The following is a 23,641-nucleotide window of genomic DNA, read 5'->3' as shown; positions in this document are numbered from 1 at the left end:
CTTTTGTGCTTAGCGGAGCACTGTTGACATAATTTTCATCACTGGACAATTACAGGAAAAATGTAAAAAATAGCATCAAACTTTGTACATCGTGTTTCTTGATCTAACCAAGCTTTGAACGTGGTCAACTGCACTGCATTCTGGAAATTGCTTGCTAAATTTGGGTGTCGATACAAATTTATTAACATCACTCAGCAATTGCACAAAGGCATAGGTGGACTTGTTAGTGTCGATGGTGATCTAGCAGATCCATTTCCAGTCACGAATGGGGTAAAGTAGGGATGTGTCCTCACTCCTAACCTTTTTGGTCTATTCTTCACTGCAATGCTAGAGGAAGCCCCTCCATGGCTCTTCGAATGACATCTTTATATACATTTGCACTGTCAAGCTTTTTAATCTTTCATTTATGTGTGAATACCAAGGTGATCGAAGTGTTGATCCAGGAACTGCTCTACACTGATGGTTTCCTGTTGGTGGCACACTCTCTGAAGCAGCACCAAAGATACTACAAACTGCTTAGCTGTGGCGGCTTGTAACTTTTTTCCTTACCATCAGTTGAACAAAAACTGAGGCTTTGTACCAGCCAGCTTCTCAACAACCTCAGCAACATCTATCAATAAGTTTGGAAGTTACCACATTCCAAGCGGTCAAACTCTTTCCTTATCTTGGCAGCATGTAAAACATGATAATCACTTATGAAGTAGATATGTGAATTAAGAAAGCCAGCACTGCATATGGTCGCCTTTATCACCAAATCTGGGAGCAATATCAAATCTGCCTATAAAAAAAATCAAAGCATATAATGCTGTTGTTGTCACAGCATTGCTCTGTGGTTGTGAAACATGGACTTGTTATCAACAACACATTAAAATGCTTGACCGTTTCCATTTGTGACACCTACAACTGCTGGGCATCAAATGGTGGGACTGGGTGCCCAACATAGAAGTCTTGGCCAAAGCTGGTTCAGTCAGTATTGAGATTCGCTTGATTTTGATTTGCCCAGACACATTTATATGCCTGAGACCTGTCTGTCCAACAAATTCTATATTCCAAATTAAGTTCTGGCAACTGTAAGCACAGAGGGCAGATGAAATGCTTCAAAGATACCCTGAAACAAAAGCTGCACAAGACAAATATTTCTGATTAGATCTTTGAGCAATTGATAACTGATCCTGTTGCATGACGCCACACTATAAGGGTGGGTGTCTGTCTTTGCACAAAGCTGTTCTTCTCAGTTGGAAGTGCAGCGCCAGGTAATGAAATAACATGCAGCTTAAGCAACACAACCAGGCAAATGACTCTGTGGTCAGTGCAGTAAATGTTGTAGTTCTTCCCAAATTGGTCTATGGAGCCGTGCAAAGACCCATTAGTACAAACTGTGCCTGTTGTTGATGATGTCCTTGAAATTGGGGTGTCTAGTGTTGCATTGCTGCATCTGTACTGTTGAGATTTTAATTACATAAATGGAGGGAAGTTTTAAACTTCTAGTTTTCAAAATGATTCTGCCTTCTTGCAAGTATGGAGTAGCTACAACTCAACACCTTATGCAGGAGAAAAGCTGCTATATGCATAACTTTGAATTTCCTAACTTGTGTGACTTTTAACATTTGTGTTGATATGGAATTTAAAAAAGAAGGAATCTTGAAGCACTTCTGAACTTCCTCATATAACTCTGCCTGTATTCAAATGATCATTCTGAAACAAATGCCTTTTAATAATGTTGTGAACTTCTACAGGTATAAACATCCATACAGCATAGCACTGTTCACAACCTCTCAACTTGATTCCTGGAAATGTAAGGAAAGCAGCTTACTGTGGATGTGTCATAGTTTATTCTCAAACATTCAGAACTTCATATCTGAAGAAAATCACTTCAACCGCCTTAAGTCCATAGTCCTCAGTAAGGGCTAGTGGAATGTAACAGTTTGACTTATCCACCTGATCTTTCTTAACTTGTGAAAACATCCCCTTTTTCTAGTGTAGGACTAAAAGCTGACAGAAATGTGTGTATTTGTAATTTTAAATTGAAATTTGCATGCACAGATTTGCCTGTGGGCCAAGAACACGTAGGAAAAAGCTCAACTCCAAAGGCAACTTTACAGAAGCATCTGAAAACCTTGAGCTGCTATGAGTCTCCATATTGTGACTTGCATCATTAATGCAATATTACTAGCATGGAAAGTGCTTAATTAGATTTTATCATGACTAGAGTAAATTTTGATTGCTAAATATACCCACTAATAATAAATCAATGCAACTATAATGTTTGGATTGTAAGTAGCACATTACATTGTTCTTAGTCCCTTTTTCACAGAACACAGTGCTTGCATTGATAGCTATGCATACTCCATAGAGAGGTGTTATCAGAAGTGGGGTCAAATTGTACAACCTTTAACTCTGACCATGTGGTGTGGTTGGAAAACAAGGGATTTTTTTAATGAATAGAATTAGGTGGGTCTTTCAGATAGAAATAGGTCTTTTTTTTTTTTAAAGTCAGTAGGTCTTGTATAACAGTTCTCATGTGTTACCTACCTTTGTAAAGTACTTTGAAAGCAAGTCACATTATAGGGAAACTGAGGCACAGAGAGGCGAGGTGACCTGCCACAGATTGATGCAGGTCAGTGATAGAGTTGGGAATAGAACCCAGGCTCTTGACTCCCCCTTCAGTGCTCTATCTGGATTAGTGCTTAAAAGCAGAAAGTAATAGGGGAGCTGTGATGAAGACTAGGAAACCCTATTTACTAATTTGAATTGTGGTAGCCCCTGGAGGTTACAGTAAGGGAATAGAGCCCTATTATTGTTGGTACTGTGTGTATATATGCACACAATGGAAAGATGGTTCCTGTCCCAAATGTGGGTGGAAGAGCAGATTGAGGAGTGCGGATGTGTTTGGGGTACGCTAGACAGCAGGGTTGTGAGGCAATATTTGGACTCGGGGGTGTGTGTGTGTGTGTGTGTGTGTGTATGTAGGGGGGGACTTGAACTGAGATAGGTTTGGGCTGTGAAGAAGCCAAGGGGAGAGTAATTGCATTCTGACAATCCCTCTGAGGATCATTGAAGTACAACTCCACGTGCTCACCCAGTCCCTCTGGATCCCCCTTTACATGACTGTGCACCCCAGGGCTGCTTGGTGATGATTTGAGAAGGATAAGTAGGGATGTGGTCTGGAGCAGAGTGGGGAGCAGGGTTGTGAGGTGGTGCATGGGGAAGAATTGGGGCTTAAGTTGCAAAGGTGGGAAGTGAAGAGGAACTCTGATCTAATGAAGCAGAGGTCACAGCAGGTATCCACAGGCAAACCATAGGCCTTGCCTATTCCGAACCATTTCTTCCCCCCCACCTGCTCATTGTCCCTCTGAGAAGTGGCAGGTGAGAATGGGAGTAGATGAAGGAACTTGATGGTGACTTTAATAGTCTCAACTTAATGCAGTTGGGTTATCCTGAATAAGGGGAATAACTCCCAAATGCATCTAATTTTAGCACTTCAAAAGTAGCTTATGCCCAATAGTTATTTAGGGGTGGGGGTGGAAGGGCAAGGGAGGGCAGAGAGAGAGAGCTATTTTTGGAGTTTCGGAGGATTGTGATGGTTTAGTTAGTAACCCCCCATAAGCAATATGAGGAAACAAGGCAAATTTTCCAGAAAGAAACATTTTAAAATTTTTCAGCTGAAAAAGTTAGAAGCTGTTATCCTAGCAGGATTAAAATTGCCCTATGAAGAGTTAGTGGGCCAAATTTGGAGAGTAATGCAATCACTTAAATACAAAGGATTTTTGTCCTGATTTAAATGCAAATTGCACAACACTATGGAGTTACTGCCAGTGCCTCCAAGATTAGAAACACCCTTCTTAGAATCTCCAAGTAGTACTTGGGACAAATGCAAATTATGTGTTTGGGTTAGGGGGCTTCTAAAATGGTCCTATTTTTCATTCCTATAAATTGGCTGACTTCTTTAATTTCACTGAAGCAGTTTGCGGCTATTAGGCATCCACATTTGGATATATTGGCTCAGCTTTATGCACATGAATCATATCTAACTTTAGGCTCCCAGTGTGGGAAGTGTTGATCATAGTGCTTAAACTGGATGTAAATAGGGTGACCATATTTTCCCAAAGGGAAAACGGAACGCGCCCAGCCCTCCCTCTCCCTGGGGCCCACCCCAGCCCTCCCTGCCTCCCACCCACAGGCCTGGGCTGAGGTCCCTCAGACTCCCCCCAGCGCCCCCCCAGCCCCTCCCACATACGGGGCTGCCTGAGGCCACCCTTGCCCTCCTGCCCTGCATATGGGGCTCGCCTAAGCCTTTCCTGCCTCCCGCCTACGTGGGACCAGCCTGGGATCCCCCTCCCCACTGGTGCCCGGAGCCAGCCCAAACTTGCCCACCCACCCACCTGTACCCCTCTTCCCCCTCATGGTCCTGGTCCAAGCTCTCCCAACTGCCTGCCTGCATACAGGGCTCGTCCTCCAAGCCCCTTCCCCCACCCCCGCTGCCCGCCCACGTGCAGTGAAAATGCTGCTCGCAGCCCTTCCCCTGCCAGGGGGCCAGCTGAGCCCTTCCACCTGGGGGAGCAGAGATCCTCCTGCCATGTCTGAGCAGGGACCTCTTTCCCTGTGGGCTGCCCCAGGCACTGTGCAGGGGGCACATCAAGTGCCATGGGGGGGGGCGTGCCGTGCCCCAGCTTCTCACCTGTGCAAGGTGGGAGCTGGTGGGTATGTGGCGGGGGTGCTGCCTGGGAGAGTGGGGGGGGGCGGCGGGACAGGAGCAGCAGTGGGAGTGCAGGGGGACAGTGCTTTCGCTGCCCATCCCTGCTGCTGTTGCTGCTGCTGCCGATGGAGGAGGTGGCAAGCAAGACTCCAGTGTGGGTGCACGCTGGGGGAAGCAAAGGGCGTGGGCAGGGCTGCTTGCTGCCTCCCGCTGCTGGCTCGGTGCCACGATCCCTTCACAGTACCTCCCTGCCCGTCAGCCTGGCCCCAACTGTTCCGGTGCCCCTGCAGGCGGCAACCGGATTTTGGGTGTTCAGTCACTTTTTCTGACCGGACGCTGTCAGGTGCCCTTTTTGACCGGCCTTTTCAGTCGAAAAGGACACCAGACAACCCTACATACATCTATACCCCTCTCTCACACATGGGGGCCAAGGGGTGACCGACCGATCAAACCCTCCCTGCCTGGCACTCTTCTCCCTCCTAGCTCCACTGGGTCCCCAGGACAGGCCCACCTCTCCCAGTACCTGGTGGGGTCTTCCCAGCCAGAGTCCACCACCTGCTCCCACTGACCAGCGGCTGCAGCACGCAGCCAGCATTGGCAGGAAACAGGATGGGGGGTGGGGGGCTGTGCTGACGGACCAGCTCGGGGAGCTCCCCAGCCCCACATGCTGCAGCTTCCTTCCACCAGCCTTGCACACCCACCCCCATCGTTGACACTCCCCACCCCCGACTCACCACTGGTTGGGATACCTGGAAGAGGGCTTAAATACAGGACTGTCTCTTAAAAACAGGTCATCCGGTCACCCTAGATAATTGCAGTGAATAGACTGGTTGTTTGTGGGTATTATTCCTGTAGTGCTATATACTCTTTTTACTGGTGGCAGGCTGTTTTTCCATCACAGGAAGCATACTTTTTTGCCCCAAAACAGCTCACCCAGACCTAATTTTCTCTCCTTTCATCCCTCTACTGCTAAATGAAAAAGAAGGATGGAGGAACAGGAGTCACCATTTACTATCACTTCCCTGATCCCCATTCTGCCTATAATAGAGCAGGCCGGAGGAGTTGTGTCAATGCCCACAAATACAATTGATTAGGAGAGATATTTTGGTGGATCCATGATGCTGGATCTCTTGCTGCCTTGAGTGGGAGGCAAGAGAAAGGTGAAGCCGTACACTGCTCAGTACAACAATTTCTGCTTTGACATGCAGAGTCCATTCTAAACAAGCTTCGGGAAATGTATAGGGAATCTTCTCTAAAATGACTATCTAAAATGGATAATGGGGAGAATTTGCAGTTAGGTGCTTAACGCCCATTGAAATTTGGTGGTATTTAGGTACCTTCCTTCCTTTTGTTCCTTTGAAAATCTCCTCCAGTGTTCTAAAGTGACACTGGGGTAAGTAGGGTAGTTTCAGAGGCAAAATTTAGGTTTTTGTAAAATTTTTCAAAACTCAATCTGAATCAAAATCTAAAAATGGAAACAGGATTGTTTTTTCTGCGGTGTTGGAAATACAGAAACATGTATGAGAACCAGCTATGAAATGCACCAGATAGACTAGTTTAATATAATTGACCCAGCTAAACTGAAGTACAGACTGGAAACAGCTCAAATGATTGTTGGGAAACATAAATATAAAACTTTTTTTTTTTTTTTTTTTTTTTTTTTTTTCAAAAATCTTAACCTAAAATGTTCTGACTTGCATCTTTCTCAGTACCTTTGGCCTTGTTTTTCAAAACTTTATTAGAATGCAACTGTGTAGAGTTGAGGAGCTAATATGATGCTGATCCTTGATGATGTTGTCACAAAGCTGAGTGGTATTTAGCATCGTGTATACTACTTATGATTCAATCCAGATCACAGTGGGGCTTAATTGCAAGTAGTTTTAAGAAATGCAGAACATGACTTGCCTTGTGTACACCTAATTCATCGCTGCATTCTAGCATAAAATTTTGTACTGAAGACAGGCCTAAAAGGCTAAGGATTTTATTCCAAAAATGAAATGCAAGCCTCTTCAGAGTCTGTATAGCATAAAAGTCCCACTGTATGGTTAAAGTAGCACTGTGCTAGCCCTGTGCAGAGGTGTAAATTTGAACATGAATGCACATGAAGTACAAAACAGTATTGTGTGTGTGTATATGTGTAAATAGCATGATGTATAGCCTCATTCTGAAGACTTAAATATATCCTGCCTTCCTAAGAAACTATTATTTTAAGGACAAAGGTTAGCTTGTGTGAGCTATCGGTTAGCTTAATGGTCTCTGAGGACTAAGGTAGAGCATATTCCAATAATTAAATCAATTATTTGGGATCATTATTAATAATCCCATATTAACTGGAAGAGAGACATGGCTTAATTCTGTGACATTGCATCTGTTTTAATTATTTAAAACTCCTCCATTTTGTGTTCATGGGTGAAGAGCATTCACACGAGGGTAGGTGTCTAAGAACCATCCTTTTCCCACGTCTTTTTCCCTCCTTCTCTGTGGTACAGCTATGATGTCCGTATGCTGGAGTCGGGAGTGCTGATTTGTAATATAATCTGAGTCAAATTCTGCCTATGGATACACATGTGGCTCCCACTGGCTGCAATGGGAGTGCCATGTGTTAGAATATAGATATTCAGGCCTGCCTGTAAAGGCCTATACTTTAAGAACTCAGGTGCATTTTTATCACTTAGCTGGTTACAGGGGTATAAAAACAAAGAATCCAAATCACAGTCCGACTGCATGTGGGCCTTCTCTCACTAGGATAATCCGAGGCCTTGTTTTTAGGCTGAGAAGCATCCTGTCTGGCAAGAAATCACTTATCAATGGTTGTGGATGTGAAACCCTCATTTCTATGTTTTATCTTTATAGCACCTACTTTTCTATTGTTAATCCGGCTGCTGTCTAATTGTTTCTGTCTGCTGTATAATACATTTTGCTAGGTGTAAGTTAATTAGGGTAGTGGGATATAATTGGTTAGAGAATTATGTTACAATATGTAAGGATTGGTTAGTTAAATTTCAGTAAAAGGATTGGTTAAGGAATAGCTGAGAATATTACTATATAAACTGGGGTCAAACAGGAAGTGGGAAGAAGGGAAATTGGAATCATGTTTGCTAAGGGCGGGGGAACGAGAATGGGGAACAGGAACACAAGCAAGGTTCTGCGGCGTCAGAGCTGGGAAGGGGGACATGGGGTAAATGCTCTGCGGCGTCAGAGCTGGGAAGGGGGACACTGGGGAATAGACACTGTCAGCATATAGAGATAAGCCCAACTGGGGTGAAGGGCTTCAAAATATGCTTGCTTGGAAACTAACCCCAATAAACATCGCATTGTCTGTGCTTCGAACTTCTGGTCTTTTGCTGCTTGCTGTCTGCGTGACAAGAACCAGGGAGGTGGGAGGGTTGAGGGAAAACCCTCTAAAACCATGCACAAGTGAGAAAAAAAATATAGTCTGGAGAGTCTTGGGAGCTATTGCAAGTATTCACTATCTCTTTGTAATCCTATTTGGAATTACTGTCTCCATCACCCTATCATGTGCTCACACGACATTTTCAGGTAACCAGCATTGTACGAGAGCAGACTGTAGTCAGAAAGAAAAAGTCTTTGTAAGAACTTAACTACTTTGAAAATCTAAAATTATATTCCACAACTAATTTTCCCACTTGAAATCTGAGGGGGAAAAAAAGAAATGATTACTTTACAGTAATGTTCCAAAGTTTATATTCCAAGGACTCTCCCTAAACTGATCCAGAAATTAGAATGGCCTAGCTAGAAAATACGTAAAGTTACATATAGTTGTAAGTTAGAAACATTAAAGGGATATAACAACAAACTCCCTAGATCCCAAAACATACATTCTTTTGAGGGAAGGTTTGTTAACCTAACCTTTTTAAAAAGCTTGTGTTTTGTATTTGTGGGCTGAGTTAAGACTGCACATCGGTTGTTCAGGATGAGGGTAGGGAAATGTGGGCAGTGTGTGCTGAAAATGCAGCCGTCATTTTCCAGCACACAGAGGCACCAGAGTGCTCTGAGGAGTCCCTCAAGAACTGAGGTCTCCGCCACAACTCTGTTTTTCCCCACTGCCGCATCCCATATCTTCCTGTTAAGCTCTGGCTGCTGCCTGGACCTGAGCCTTATATTTTCAAAAGTGACTAGTGATTTTTGGGTGCCGAATTTCAGACATCCAGAAGATAAGATTGGCAAGCACATGTTACAGATGTGTCCATAAATATGGGCTCAGGATATATTGGAGGGACACAATATGAATAGAATACTTGTGAAGATGGAATTGTCTCAAAACATTGAGGCTCTTGTTACCTTAAATATTTCTTTAGCTAGACATTTGGATTGTATATGAAGTATTAGAGAGATGGTTTGGCCATAAATGGAAGCTGGCCTGGAACCCTGTCTGGTTTCCATAGGAACTTTGTTGAAATCTGTCTGTGGAACGTTTTGATTTTGACAAATCAGCAAATAGAGCTGGTCAGAAAAATTCCAATGAAACAGTTTTTTGTCTATTTTTCACAACTAATTGTGAAAATTCTTTGGATCTGACCCATATGGGGAGCGTGGGTGTTCAGCACCTCTGAAAACCAGGCCATTTCTATTTACGAGTCCAAATACAGATTTAGGTGCCTAATATTAGGCATCAATGTTTGAAAATTTTGGCTAATGTTGTGAAATTGTAAAAAGTATTTCTTGGGGAGAAATGCACACTAAACAAACCAATATGGCAGCTTGTAATTAGTATGCAAAAGGAACGTGCCAATTTCTGGCTGTTTTAGTATGTTAAAGACCTGATTTTTTTTTTTCAGAAAGGTTTTCTTGTAAAATCCATTTCTATTAAAATCCTCTCAAAAGAAGGATTTTGTCAGAACCCTTGCTTCCAGTTGTGAACAATGGTATGATTAAGATCTCTGGTCTGGAACAGACTGACTTTTTGCAATACATTTTTGCAATGTTTAATTTGGTGCCAAGGGCCCTTTTTATTGGAAGCTGACAAAAGAAAATGATCCCGTAACCTGAAACATCCAGTACTGTAGCCAAGGTCTTGCATAGCTGATGGCAAGCTGGACCTCCATTGTGTAGCAAGTTTCCTAAATTCTGCAGCATCCTGATGTAGCAAACTGAAAATTCTGTGGCTGCTTGTTTTAATTTAAAACTTCCCTTTTTAATTTGAATTAAACATGAAGATGCATAGTTCAGTCCATGAACAGCATTTTCTTATGCTGTTCCTTCACTGTACGGTTTTCCATGTGGCAAATCTTTTAGATGGACAATGCAGAACTGCCTTGTGGAAATTATGGGGGAGGAAATTGGAGTCTTTAGCATTTACGCAGGGGACAGTTGGTGCATTTTTGGCACATGGAGGGTCACTGGAGGCAGTCTGGGATTGCATGGCAAACACATTAGTTAATTCTGTTTAAAATCCACAGTAGTGCAATAGTTAACAATGGTGACATTTAAAGAGGATTTCTCTGTTGTAGAAAATGCAGGGAGGTTAATGCAGCAATTCACACCTAGCAGAGCTGTTTTTTCAGGGTGCCTGTTAGCTCAGGAAGGCACATTGGTTTACACTGTGTTCATGTATTCAAGGTTTTCTTTGCGACCATAAGGCTAGAAACATAACCTTTTTTTTTTTTTTCCAAGACCACTGTGTGTCATGCTGACCAATATAGTCTCATTGCTTCCTTTTACCCCTCTGTAATCCTTCTGTTTTTGTTTTATACTTGGATTTTAAGATCTTTGAGGCAGGGATTGTTTTTTATTGTTTGTGTAACATCTATCACAATTTGGTCCTGGTTCAAAAAATAAACAATAGTAAAAAATGATGATGGGTTACATTCTGGAGTATAATTCTACAACAAGTTGTGGATTCTGCAACAAATGATGTGATCAGAGTAAACAGGGCCCAGGCTGTACAGTACCACACTAATATGACTTGAATACAAGGTGACAAATAATATGAAACCACAAAATCAGACACCTTGAGCTTTTGGTTTCCTCTGATAGAAACAAGCATGTTTGATTCTATGGCTTCTCCTAAGACCAAAATAGTTTGTGTCGGATGCCAAGTATATTATGTCTTCAGTGAACATACGGGCTACGATATTCAGCTGTTGCATTAAAATGCCTCCTGAAATGTGAACGGTGTTGGGAAAACTAAATGACCTTGCAGCATTAGGCCAACAAGCCATGTTACATGGAGCAGAACAACCTATTAGCAAGGCTTGAAGAATATTGCTATTTGAGCCAAGGCTACCGTAATCTGAAATACATATGTATATTTAACCAATTTAATTCCACTTCAACACTTAATATAGAAGTAACACACATGATCAGTATATCTTGAAATATTTCAGTCACTTAGTTGATCAATTATATTTTATCTGAATACTGTCTAGCTGGCTGGCTTCCTCCAGACATGGCGATGAACATGACTATTCAAGCAGATTACATGTGATTTCAGTTTAGTGCTAATTAGATTTGGTCATTTTGGCAAGTCTCGTGGTTTTTAATGAATCTGCTGGCCCTGAGACAGAGTTTCATCTCTGTTCTTTGAATAATAGATTCATCACCTATTTTTCATTACTGTATCAACAACTATCTGAGATCAAGTATTTCAAGTAAATCTGGACAATATCTCATGCATTTTTTTCCTTTTTGACTTGTTCTTACAATACTGATAGTTTTGCCACGTGTGTGGGTTTTTTTATTTTGGTTTCTAGCTATAATTGTCCATTCCTCGTTGGACTGGTTATTCAATACTTTGTGGATATAGTTATATGAAGAGAAGTTGTGTTTGGACTAATAGAATTTGGCAAATTCTTGAAACTCTCTGCATTTGACAGTTGGGGTCTATTGTCAATAATCAGAACTTCTGATATTCCATTTCTTACATATTGTAATTTTTATATAGGTCATTGTCACTCTGCTTTTGTCTGGTAGTAATAACATCTCCATGAATTTAGAATAGCTCTTAACAGAATCTTTTTGGCCATATCCAAATAAATCCTCACACAGCCTTTTCCATAATCTGCAAGGGATTTCATGACCCTGCACTGGCTATTCTGTTAGTATTTTTCAGAAGAAATTAAATGTATTGCAGTGTGTCAGTCTGGGGGCTAGTGGAATAGTAAATTACCTTCAAGAATTAATGGGAGCTGTATTTTTAAAAATTATGGGGGAAGACAACAAGGAGAGAAGTAAGAGTGAAATGTATCCATCTGAGAGCTAAACACCTAGTCTTGAGATACTACCTGCTGGTAGTGCCACGTTGGCTTGCACATGGGGAAAAAAAAAAACCAATGTCAGCTTCGATAAGGAACAAAGGATGGCCTATATCTGCTTAGTATGGCATGTGGGAAATTAGATGACCACTGCTTTTGTATTTTAAGGGATATCTCCTCTTTACTATACAGTTCCTTACCAGATCTGGAAATTCATGACGTTTTTGAAACAGTGCCCATGAGGAAGAGGGGAGAGAGTACAAGTGGCAGGAGTGTATGCAGCCTTAGGAAGCGCAAAAAAGATTTTTGTGGCCAGTATAAGAAACAGGCTGATCCTTTACTCAATGATGGCCAGAGTCAAGAATCTCCCATTTTATTATCCTATTTCCTTCTGCACTAAACAAATGCAATTGCTAGATTTTAAGGACTTAAATTGAACAATCTGAGGCATCTGGAGACTGCTGGCCACCTTCTGTTCTGTTACATCCATGTAATTAACTCCACTGATGTTGATGGATGTATTTCATATATACATCAGTGTAATAAGAGCATAATTTGGTCATATGCCTCCAGACTTTGACAACTAAAATTTCCCAAAGCCACTTAATTTCTTTGTCTTAAGAAGCCTGAACTTGAGCTAGGGCCACCTTATTCATGTCCATCACGTTAAGCCGTTAGGTCAGGGTTAGCATAAGGGTGATTGAGGATAAATGTGAATGGGTGGGGAACCATTGGCTTTTGGCTAAGGATCAGGACTGGGAGTCTGACAGACTTCTGTTGACTTTGACTAGCCACTTCACCTCCCTGTACTGGTGGTGGTGGTGGTGGTGGTGGTAATTTCAGAAAGACTCACTGGTACTTTAATCTAGGTTTTGTTGTATACCTTGTGAAACAGCAAGTTAGTAAATTTTTTTTCTATTGCAATGGAAATAGACCATCAGAATCCCAATTTCCAAAAGTGTGCAACATCCATTGTTTAGTGGGAGCTGTTGGGTGCTGAGGTACTTGTGAAAATCTGGCCCTAAATGTATATGTAACTCTACTTCTTGACTAAATGCTTGAAACACTAGAACTAAGTTCTTAATACACACACTTTTCTATGTTAAACATCTATGGCTTTTTCTAAAAACATGAATACAGCAAGTCATTGAATTACTGAGCTCCATCAATGTTTGATTACTTACAGTTTGTTGCAATGCCTTTATTAAATGGCAGTCGGCTGGGTAACCTGCAGGAAGGGTACCTATCTATTTATTTTGCAATGTTGAAACTCTGCTTTGAATTGTAGACTTTTGTTGTACAGTACTTAAAGCTGGGAATGAGATGGGAAGTAGCTGATGCTGAGGTAGCTTGGCAGCTGATTTTTGTAGTTGGTATGACTGAGACCGACCTGTTACTTCGTCCAAATCTCTTGAAGCTTACTTCCATTCTTTTACAGTATGCCAAATGTGCTAGTTTAGGACTCGGTTACGTAAGCACTTGCTTAAGTCCCATGGACTTCAAGGGGATTTAAGTATATTCTTAAGTGCTTTCCTGAAGTGGGGTTTGGGGCTTAATTTTTGGCAATGCTGAGCACCACACACTCCCACTGAAGTTGAGTGGGAACTCCGGGTGCGTAGTTTCTTCTCAGAAGCAGACTCTTAGTTTATGGGGTCATAGCCTTTCCAGACTGTAGTCTTTCTAGCCTTCCATCCATTCAGGGGACCTCTTCACAACAATACAAACTGGCCCTCTCTTTGAGAGAGTTTGATTACACAAATAAAATTTCACCACAGTCAATTGGTAACAGCTAGAGACAGTTCCAAAACCAAACTTTGGATTTTGTGTTCCCCTCAAAGTTTGGGGAGTGTTTTGATCCAAACATGGATTTTGAGGCCCATATCTATCAACTGTAGCTCAAGCAGTTATGATATTAACCACTGTAGATTTGTAAACTCCTCAAGGACCATCTTCCCCGATACATAGACATTGTTTAGCTTATTGTGGATGCTACCACAATACAAGTACATCATAATAAACTTACTTGCATTGAATGTAGCTCTCCATATTTTTCTCATTCTTTTGAAATTGGAAAATTAAACAAAACCAAATGGGCTACACAGTTGGCACACTGGAAAGTGCAAGGCAAAGGCCACTACATGTACATGTGCATCAGCTTTCTCCCACCTTTCATTTGGGATGGCTTTGATCCTTGAGTCAACATGATCTAATAGATTATTCTTTAAAATAGATTACATTTTTCTTTCCATAATGTCTTTTGGCACATTTTTCAGCGTAGTCAGTTGGGCCTAGATTTTTGAACCTGGTTGCCTAAATTTAGGCACTCAAACCCACATTTAGGAATCGCGTAAGTGGCCAGACTTTCAGCAGCACTGAGCACCCATAGCCCCCACTTAGGTCAATGGATGCTATGAATGTGTCTCTGAACATTCACCATTTTCTTTACCTAAACATGAAAACAATACCAGTACCTAGGGCTATCTCTTTCTCCTGGCTCTCATAATGAGACTACATCACTAAAACCAGCGTTATTTCCATAAATGAGTCTTTTCTCCTCCTTTTCTCTCTCATAGCAGAAGGGACTCTGTGTGGAGGCCAAAAATAAAGCAAACCTTGTTATGTTGTCATTAAATTTAAGATCTGAGGTAAAATTTGGAATAAATATTTTGGGTATATTTAAGGAATCTTTTTTGCCTTTGGTTTGAATTGACCCAAATGTGAATATTAAAGCTGGTATTTGACCCTTCATTAGTACAATACTCTATCGGAATGGTCTCAAGAGGAAGCCTTTTATATACATTAGACACATGGTTACATGGCACCAGACATCATGGGCTCTGCACTAGTGCTTGTGACTGCCGTAGTCTCTTACCAACAGACCAGTCTTGAATTCTGCTTGCTAAGTTTCTTCCCATCTGGTTCCTACTCCAAACTTTTAATATTCTGTTATGTGCAGCAGGAGTTTTTTATGTCTGGTGGACCCCAGGATTCTTTACACTAGATACTGAGAGCCTTCTTTGAAGCATGGCTAGAACTGGTGGTAAGGGTTCTGAGGATGATAGCACCCACTTCAGACAATGGTAACAGAAATAAGGACCCACTTCTAGAGGAGGAAATCAGAGAGAGGGGACTCGATGCATTGAGAGAGAAAGTGATTGATTGGAAGGTAGGATGGGTTGGGGAGAAGAACATCAAATCCCATCTTTACCTACAGCACAAATACACATCCTTGGTAGCACTGATGGGTCCTATGTCCTCATTTTGCGTTATAGCCTGATAAGCCAGGAGAGGAAAAGCAACAGTCCATTTGGTTATAAAATGAATAGAAACAAGGCAACTGGAAAACTTACTGAGAGGATGAATGATCTTCATGCAGCACTTTCAGTTAAGTAAATGATAGTTATTGCATGACTGGTAGCAACACCTACTAGCTTAGGAAACAGTTGTCAGATAAGTTGGCCTACAAGTTCCAGAGTAGTCTGCCTTTTTTTTTTTTTTTTTTTTTTTTTTAAACCCTTGTCTGCCTTGGTTACCTTATTCTCAAGGCTAGAAAGTAGCAGTCCATTTTTAACTCTTAAGCATCTATAAATAGATCTGAAAATAGTTTGTACATCTTTCCCCCATCCTTCTGTCCTAATACATAATACCAAATGACTTTAGGTAAATATGGGGCACAGGAACCACACAGAAAATACATCAGAACAAATAAAATGTATTTCATAGGTTCTTGAGCATGCATTTCCCTTTTAAGCATGTATTTCTGCTTCTTGAAGGACCTGTATCCTAGAGCATTTTGTGACTAGCAGTATTCAGAGCAAAATAATTTTATATTAAAAAAAGCAAGGTTGGTGAATTGCCATACATGTTTTAGTAAAATCTGGAAAAATACAGAAGGTGGAGCAAATGAAATTAAGCTCATGACATTTGGGCACTAGTATTGGAAAACAAATAGAGGCTTAGTTAGGGATTGGAAATCTGAAAGTGCACACAGCTCTGGTATAAATCTCTGTTCCTGCTGAATTGCAGAAACCCTCTGAAGCTCACCAGTTGAACGAGCGTGTAAACCACCTTTTGTTTCTATAAGAAGTGCTAGAGTTGAAATCAATGGACTAGACTAATAAGTAGTGAGAATTGGGGAGGCCATGATGTTATTAGACAGCAAACAAAGTCCTTGGCCTTTCTTTAAATAACTAAGAGGTTGAACTTCCTTCAACAAAAGTAGTCCTTGGAATCCTCCAGTATCATTCACCTAGGGTTAGAATCCCTTTTCAGTGGTTCACCTTTCAATCTCTTTGAGAATAGCATATTTATTATTAGCACAAGGCTTTTAAGATCCATTACCATTGCGGGACTCCACGTTTCCCCATTACCACATAAATAGTATCCTTGTGATTACTCTCCTGTTTGAGGCTTGAGACCTGAAAGGTCACTGTCTATCATAATTTCCAATTTCAACTGAACATATGCAGGGGAGCCATTGTTAGACTATACATATGCCTTGTTGATACAGCAGCAGGAAATCTATCTCTCTGCAGAAAGGTCCCTTGTCCAGGCTGCTGAAAACAAATGGTCTCCATCGAGATCAGTGGTAATATGCTAATCCAAAGAAATGAGAACTGAAATGGCACATCAGTGCTACTTGTCAAGTAATGTACTAATTAATGGGGGTTGCATTTCAAAATCTGATAGGAAATAGGTAGAGCATCACCAGATGGTGTGTAACTTGTGTGTATGAGGGTATCTTGGCCACCATGCAGAAGGATGGAATGGATTATTTCTCTCCATCCTCCCCTCCTGCCCCAATTGATATCACTATTTTAGTAAAATTTGATATAGAGTGCTGTTGTATCTTAAAGGAACACTCACAGTTCAACTTCTGCCCTAAAATTAGATTTGTGTTTGCTGTAAAATGCTAATAGAAAGATGTCAAGGAAACAACATATTGCAGTCTTTACAATATAAACATTGCAGGATTGCACTAGAGTAGAATTTGACTAGTCAGTTTCACTTTCATTTTTTTTCTAGGTTGTCTTCATTTCCCAAGCTAGGAGAAATACAAAGAGTATAGGTGGTGCAAATTTAAATTAGATTTTTGTAAAAGGAATTTCAGGAAGACTAAGATGTTAAAGGGACATAGTGACTTTTTAAAAATGGCTTAAGAGTAATTCCTGATATTATATCTGCCCCTGATTTTCTCTAATAATTGTGAATGTAAAGATACAAAAAATTTCATATATTTTTTTTTTCTCCCTATAGCTGTGTGAAAGAACCACCCAAACAAGGGAAACTTAGTAATTTGACTTTACAGAGGAAACTCTGAAAGGGAACATGTATTTGACAGTACATTTGATTGTTCACTGTCTTCTAAATATAAAACTGAAAGTGAGAATTTCCCCCCTCTAATCTTTTATTTATGATGATCTCCAGGTTGCAATAGTAGTACTACTGGTAACAATAGCGGGTAAATATTTTTCAGACAGAAGTGTGGATTTTCAAGATGGGGGCCTATTAGTAATGACATCACCTTTCAATCTCTCTTGTTTTGACCAGACCAAATTTGTGTTTCAATTTACAGTTCAGGATTAAAGATCTTGTTAGCTAAGACTTGAGTCTTTACTCCTTACCAAGGAGATATAAATCCTCACATCAAATACAGATGTACACACCTATTGACAGAAGCCAAGATTTTCAGAAATGATGAGTGATGTTGGGTGTCTTCGCTTTTGCATGTCCAGCTTGAGGCATATTTTAAAGGGGCTTGACTCAGGGTGGGGACTTAGGGGTTCTGAAAGTTGGCTCTCTTTTTAAGGTGACTCAGGTTGGGGATCCAATTCTTTGTACATCTAAAAATCTTGGTGAGAAGCTGGAAGAAAGAGGTATAACATTTTAAACATATCACATTGTGTACTATATATAAATCTGCATGTAAAAAGTCCCCACATTGAATTTATTTCTCTCTATTAGAAGAGCAGTGATAGCCTTGATGTATTTCAGGTTGTCAGTATTGCTGTTTCTTAACTCAACCTGCTGTGCCCAAGTATTGCAGCTCATAAGGTTCTTTATGTGACAGAATTAAAACAGTGGGAGATTCTTGCATACCATATGTGCTGCAATATGAAGGAACAACAGGATAAATTGCAGAATAAGCCAGGTAAGTCCTTATTCCAAAGTCCTTCCTGATTCTTGATTCCATTTTAATTTTGAACCTAATGGACATGTCCACTGAATCGAACTTGAATTTGTGTGCACATTTTTGTCCTCTGTTCATACACATCCAGTGGGCAATCTGCCTTCTTAGTGGGAACGAGCTATGTAAGTCACTGGACATTGTTGTGAAGTATATGCAGCCTTTTATGTTAGGGAAAACATAAATCCATTCAGTGTCACTGTTAGTTGGGTCAGCACTTTTCATTCTAAAACAGTTTGAATCAGTTTATAGCTTGGCTGTAAAAAAAATAAAATAAAAATTCTAGGCTAAAACTTGGCCTGCGGTCTTAGCTCTGCATCAAAATATAAATAGCTGAGTTATTAACATGTGAAATCTGGCTACTGAACATGCACTACTTGTTTGTGTTTTTTGTTCCTCCAAGCACCCCTACTATGGATCAGTGCTGTTAAATTGTTTGTATGTGATAGATTCACTTCAATCACTGAGAAGAGTGACCACTTTTATTCTCAAGGCCTCTAAAAGCATTTCTGGGGACAAGTAAATCCTTAACAAGTTTTCTTAGGGAATGAGTAATAGTCGATTTTTGTGCTAGCCAGAGATGGATACAGCAGCTAGGCTTTGTAAGGATTCAAATTTAGTATTTGTCTAACTTCTGAGCTCTTCTTCTTTTATTCCCTTTAAATACCTTTCCGAGACAGACATAAAAGATAGGGTTGCATGCTTCCTCTTCCTCCCTTTTCAATTCCTCTTGACATAAATTGGCAGGTGGAGGAGTAAATAACACTAGCAGCTGATTCTTCTTGACTTCATGGGGTGATGCTTTAAGGATCTGGTGGCCCAAGTATTGCAGGGCCTCTTGGGCAGGGCAGATAGTGCCCTGATAGGTGTTTGGCACGCTAGTGGATCATTGTGTGCAGTAGCTAATCACTGATCAAGTTACTGTAGTCTCTGCTGGAATAGCCAGCACCCAAACTTTCCAGCTGCTGGTGTGTGAAGTAGTAAGTAATTTAGCTTTGGGGAGGCTAGCTAGAGGTTTTTGGTGACCATCTTTTTTCTCCTTTTTGCAGAACTCCAAACATGGGAGGCAAACTTAGCAAGAAGAAGAAGGGGTACAATGTGAATGACGAAAAAGCTAAAGATAAGGACAAGAAGGCTGAGGGAGCAGCTACCGAGGAAGAGGAGACTCCAAAACAGAATGAGGATGCCCAGCAAACCACAGAGACCGGAGAAGTGAAGGAGAACAACAAGGAGGAGAAGGGTGATAAAGAGTCCCAGGTTGCTGCCAATAAGACAGAAGACAAAGAAGGGGAAAAAGAAAAAGCCGTGAGCCAGGAAGAAGTCCAGAAATCTGAACCAGAGAAGCCAGAGGCTGTTGTCGACGCAAAAGTGGAGCCACCGAAGAACAATGAACAACTGGCACCTAAGCAAGAGGAACAGACTTCAGCCTCTGCTCCTGCTGCCAGTAGTGAAGCCTCTAAAACTTCTGAGCCCAGCAATGATGCAAAAGTTTCCCAGCCTTCAGAAGCCACAGCTACTAGTAAAGCAGATGACAAGAGCAAAGAGGAAGGGGAAGCCAAAAAGACTGAGGCTCCCGCAGCACCTGCAGCCCAAGAAACTAAAAGTGATGTGGCCCCAGCTTCAGACTCAAAACCTAGCAGCAGCGAGGCTGCACCTTCTTCCAAGGAGACCCTGGCAGCAACAGAAGCACCTAGTTCTACTCCCAAGGCTTCAGCGCTTGCAGCCCCACCAGAGGAAGCGAAATCTTCTGAAGTTCCAGCGACTAATTCTGATCAAACCATAGCAGTGCAAGATTAAATTGGACAGCCTGTTGAAATTAACCACTTAAAACAACCTGTGTCTTTTTTTTTTCTTTTTTTTATTTTATTTTATTTTTTATTATTTTTTCAGCTCTACTAACTTGTTTCAGATCTGAAATAATATGTATTGCCCAGGGGGGAAAAAAAGAAAAAAGGATGTCCCATCAAGTTGGGAGGGAGCAAGGGAGGGGGGAAGAATCCAAATAGTATTTTTGTGGGGAAATATCTAATATACTTTCTGCCAGGATTTAAAAATAATAATAAAAAATATGGATGTCTGAAAGTACAGCACATCTTTTGTATCTGAACTGCTGTAAATGCACTCCACCAATGTATCAAAATCTTTTTTTTTGTTCTGTAATGGGGTTTGGGAGTGATGCATTTGATTCTGCCCGCTGGGCTTGTGCCAAGGCAATCAGATCTTTATGAAAGCAGCATTTTCTGTGGGTGTGTTTTTTTTTTTTTTATTTACATCCTTTCTTATTTTGATATATTTTTTATGCAGTGGATGAATGCCAACTTTCAGACAAACCCACTTAGCTGTCCACATTTTTCTCAATACCAATCCTCCAATTCTTCTTCCTCTCCAAATATTTTTGGGAGTAAACCGCATTCTCATCCTACTTAGCCTACCTAGATTTCTCATGACGAGTTAATGCATGTCTGTGGTTGGGTGCACCTGTAGTTCTGTTTATTGGTCAGTGGAAATGAAAAAGTCTGCGTTCATTGCAGTTCCAGTTTCTCTTCCATTCTGTGTCACAGACACCACACACCACTTGTTGGAAAACAAATGAAAAACAAAATGTACAATGGATGCATTGAAATTATATGTAATTGTATAAATGGTGCAACAGTAATAAAAGTTAAATAATTTAAAAAAAAGGTTGATAGTTTATTTAGACTAATTCTTCATATTTAGCCCTGACAGCCTGGCATCCACAATCCACATATTCAGAGGAAAAAAATGATTATTTGAGGGCAAATCAAAATCACTGTGATCAGGACTCAGCTACCCACATTCACAATGAGTACCAGTATAAAGTGCTCCTCAGCATCAGTCAGGATATTTGAATCTGACCCTAGAGATATTTTGCTATAAACTCTCACATGTGATACAGAGCTCGGTGAGGGTTTAGAGACAGTGAGTGAACAGGAAATACCTTATATTCTGCTTATGCATAGGATATAAAGTCTGTCATATGCTAATGCCATTTTTAATACAAATAAATGCTTCTGAATATGCTCACTTCCTATTATACACAGCTACAAGCGTCTTGGTTGAGTTTAAGTTTTACTTGGTGTAAGATGAATAGTCCGTCAGAAAAAAATGAGAATACTTTTTTTTAAAAAAAAATGCATCTTTTAAAATGATGCAGTAGAGCTTAATCCTAGATTAGTTGGAGTCCCATTAAAATACTACTTTCACTATTACATTTTGTTAACTTCTCAATGCTGCTATGCAGCAGGTGACCTTGAGCTCATGACTGACAGCAGCCAAATGCTTCTTCCTTCAAATATGGCTATAGGCGTGTAAGTGAACAGAATTGATCAAATCTCTCTTTTAATAGAATTTTCCATGTCATATCATTTTTAAAATCAATCTGAACACAAGCAAGGTGTCCCTGTCTGATGCACTCAAGATTACCATATGCAATCTAGAGTTCATAAAACAAGGTTAAGAAAGATTCCTGCTCTGGGATATTACTCAGGGGCATCATAGTCTGTTAGTCACCATACTCAATCTGCTGTTCAGTGATAAGAGAAGTAGGGCAGTAGTAAAGAAAAACAGAGCAACTTGTAGACCTACCAAATGCATGAATGGGTATGTTAAACAGGAATCTTGTTTTAAAGGACACACACACACACACACACACACACACACACACACACACACTCTCTCTCTCTCTCTCTCTCTCTCTCTCTCTCTATCCAAATATCAGAAATCATGACTCAACATGCTTCCTTTGGGTTTATCCTTGAAGGGTTTACAGAGAGAGAGGGATTCATTTGTGATCAAAAATCTTAAAATTGCATTCAGAACATGTTGTAGTGTTTATGTATTTCATTCACATAGAGGGAACAAAGCACCATGGGCCCAATGCAAAGCCCATTGGAGTCAATAGAAGTTAGTCCTACTGACTTTTGATCTGGCTCCAGAGGCTTAAGTGGAACTTAAGGCCAACACAAGACCAATGCATCCTTGTGCACGTTAGTGAATTTCACTCCTAGTATGTCAAGATCAGATTTGCTTTTTCATGTACCAAAACTTCAAAAGACTTGCTGTTGATTACTTTTTAAAAATCCAAAGTAAATGTGTCTTCTACTGAATGACAATACCTAAAGGAGAGCAGAGCGCAGGCAGCCACCGTGCAAATTAGTCCACCAAGTTCTGTCAATACACCTGCAACATCCGTGCCTTGCCAATCATTAGGGTTCCCTGCAAAATCTATTGCACCAAATCCCATGACTTCCCAACATGGATACATTTTTGGAGATTTTTAAAAATTCTCTCCAGCACTCATTACCATAATATCCAAGTATCTTCCAGTAGTGCATTAACCAATGTGACTACACATCTTGTCATGTGGTGTTTGTTCTGTGATGGAGAAGCTAAAACCAGAACCCCACATTATTTTTTCTTACCTTGGTTGAGACTAATTCAAGATAGAAAGGGGTAATGCACTGAATCTAGCAGACAAAGGTACAAAAAGACCCAATGGCTGAAAGCTGACGCTAGCCAAATTCAGACACCTAAATAAGGTGCGCACTGTTCAGTAGTGCGGGTAATTAACCACTGGAACAACTTACTGAGGGTTGTGGTAGATTCTTTATCACTGGATATTTTTATATCAAGATTGGCTCCTCCCCCCCCCAGCCCAAAAGCTATATTCTAGTTCAAGCAGGAATTAATTCAGAGAAGTCTTATGGCCTATGTTATATAGAAGGTCAGATCAGAATGATCACAATGGTCTCTTCTGGCCTTAATCTTTGAATTCTTAGTTATCTCTGTTAATGTAGTACGTCAATCAACCTGGAATTATTGGGACAAAATCTGCACTCTGATCCTGCTGCCTTTGAATGGGAAAGCAGATGCTGAAGAAGAATAGGTATGTAACTTGTTGACTATGGTGATATTCAAATAAGTGTCATACTCCAGCACTACACTTTCACCTTCCATATAATGTATAGAAAAGCATTTTAATCTCTTCCAGCTTCATACAGACTGAACAAATATTTTAGCTTTTGATCAATCCTGGGATACAGAGCAATTAGAACTCAGATGATTCCTCACATTAATGCTTCATTAGTGATGGGAGACAAATGAAGTAAACCCAAACACTCCACAGCCAGTATCCACATCAAGCAGGCTCAGAGACACTTGGCAGTAAATCCACACAAAAATTCCACAGACTTTGCAGTATGGAGATGGCTGTTTCCTCCTTAGCTTTTAGATGGTGTATGAGAATGGGTATGAGATACTTTTGCGGACAATAAATCATGAGGCATGTGCAAAGAAGGCAAACACATGCTTACACTTGAAAAATGGGGAGGGGTGGAGGGAAATGCAACCATATGTAGGTGTTTTAACTAACCTGAAATGGCTGGGCACTTCTTTTGCTATTGTACATGTGGTTGTACAATTGATTCTGTCACTGCAATCAAAACTTTTGGTGACTCGTATGTATTATACGAACACTTAGACACCCCACCAGAGTTCTGGGCCCCGTTGTGTACTCTTGCATTC

General features: G+C 40.7%; 1 protein-coding gene across 4 annotated transcripts in view; it reads left to right on the top strand.

Annotated features, from left to right (window-relative positions):
• The window catches only part of BASP1 (brain abundant membrane attached signal protein 1), an 83,712-nt gene extending 62,934 nt beyond the window's left edge, over positions 1-20,778 (top strand). For 3 of the 4 annotated variants that reach the window (XM_043508448.1, XM_038392954.2, XM_038392953.1), the window contains one exon: positions 19,147-20,778. In XM_043508448.1, coding sequence (XP_043364383.1) covers positions 19,157-19,894 — 738 coding nt within the window. In that variant the 5' untranslated portion in view covers positions 19,147-19,156 and the 3' untranslated portion in view covers positions 19,895-20,778. Of the gene's footprint in view, positions 1-12,107; positions 12,222-19,146 lie in introns of those variants that run through there. The other variant, XM_043508447.1, reaches the window with a different exon arrangement.
• Positions 20,779-23,641: the final 2,863 nt, after the last annotated feature.

This window comes from Dermochelys coriacea, chromosome 2 (assembly GCF_009764565.3).
Source record: "Dermochelys coriacea isolate rDerCor1 chromosome 2, rDerCor1.pri.v4, whole genome shotgun sequence".
In the NCBI taxonomy this organism is placed as follows: domain Eukaryota; kingdom Metazoa; phylum Chordata; order Testudines; family Dermochelyidae; genus Dermochelys; species Dermochelys coriacea.
The sequence above is the reverse complement of the archived record's forward strand: the minus strand, read 5'-3'. Positions and strand labels throughout refer to the sequence as shown.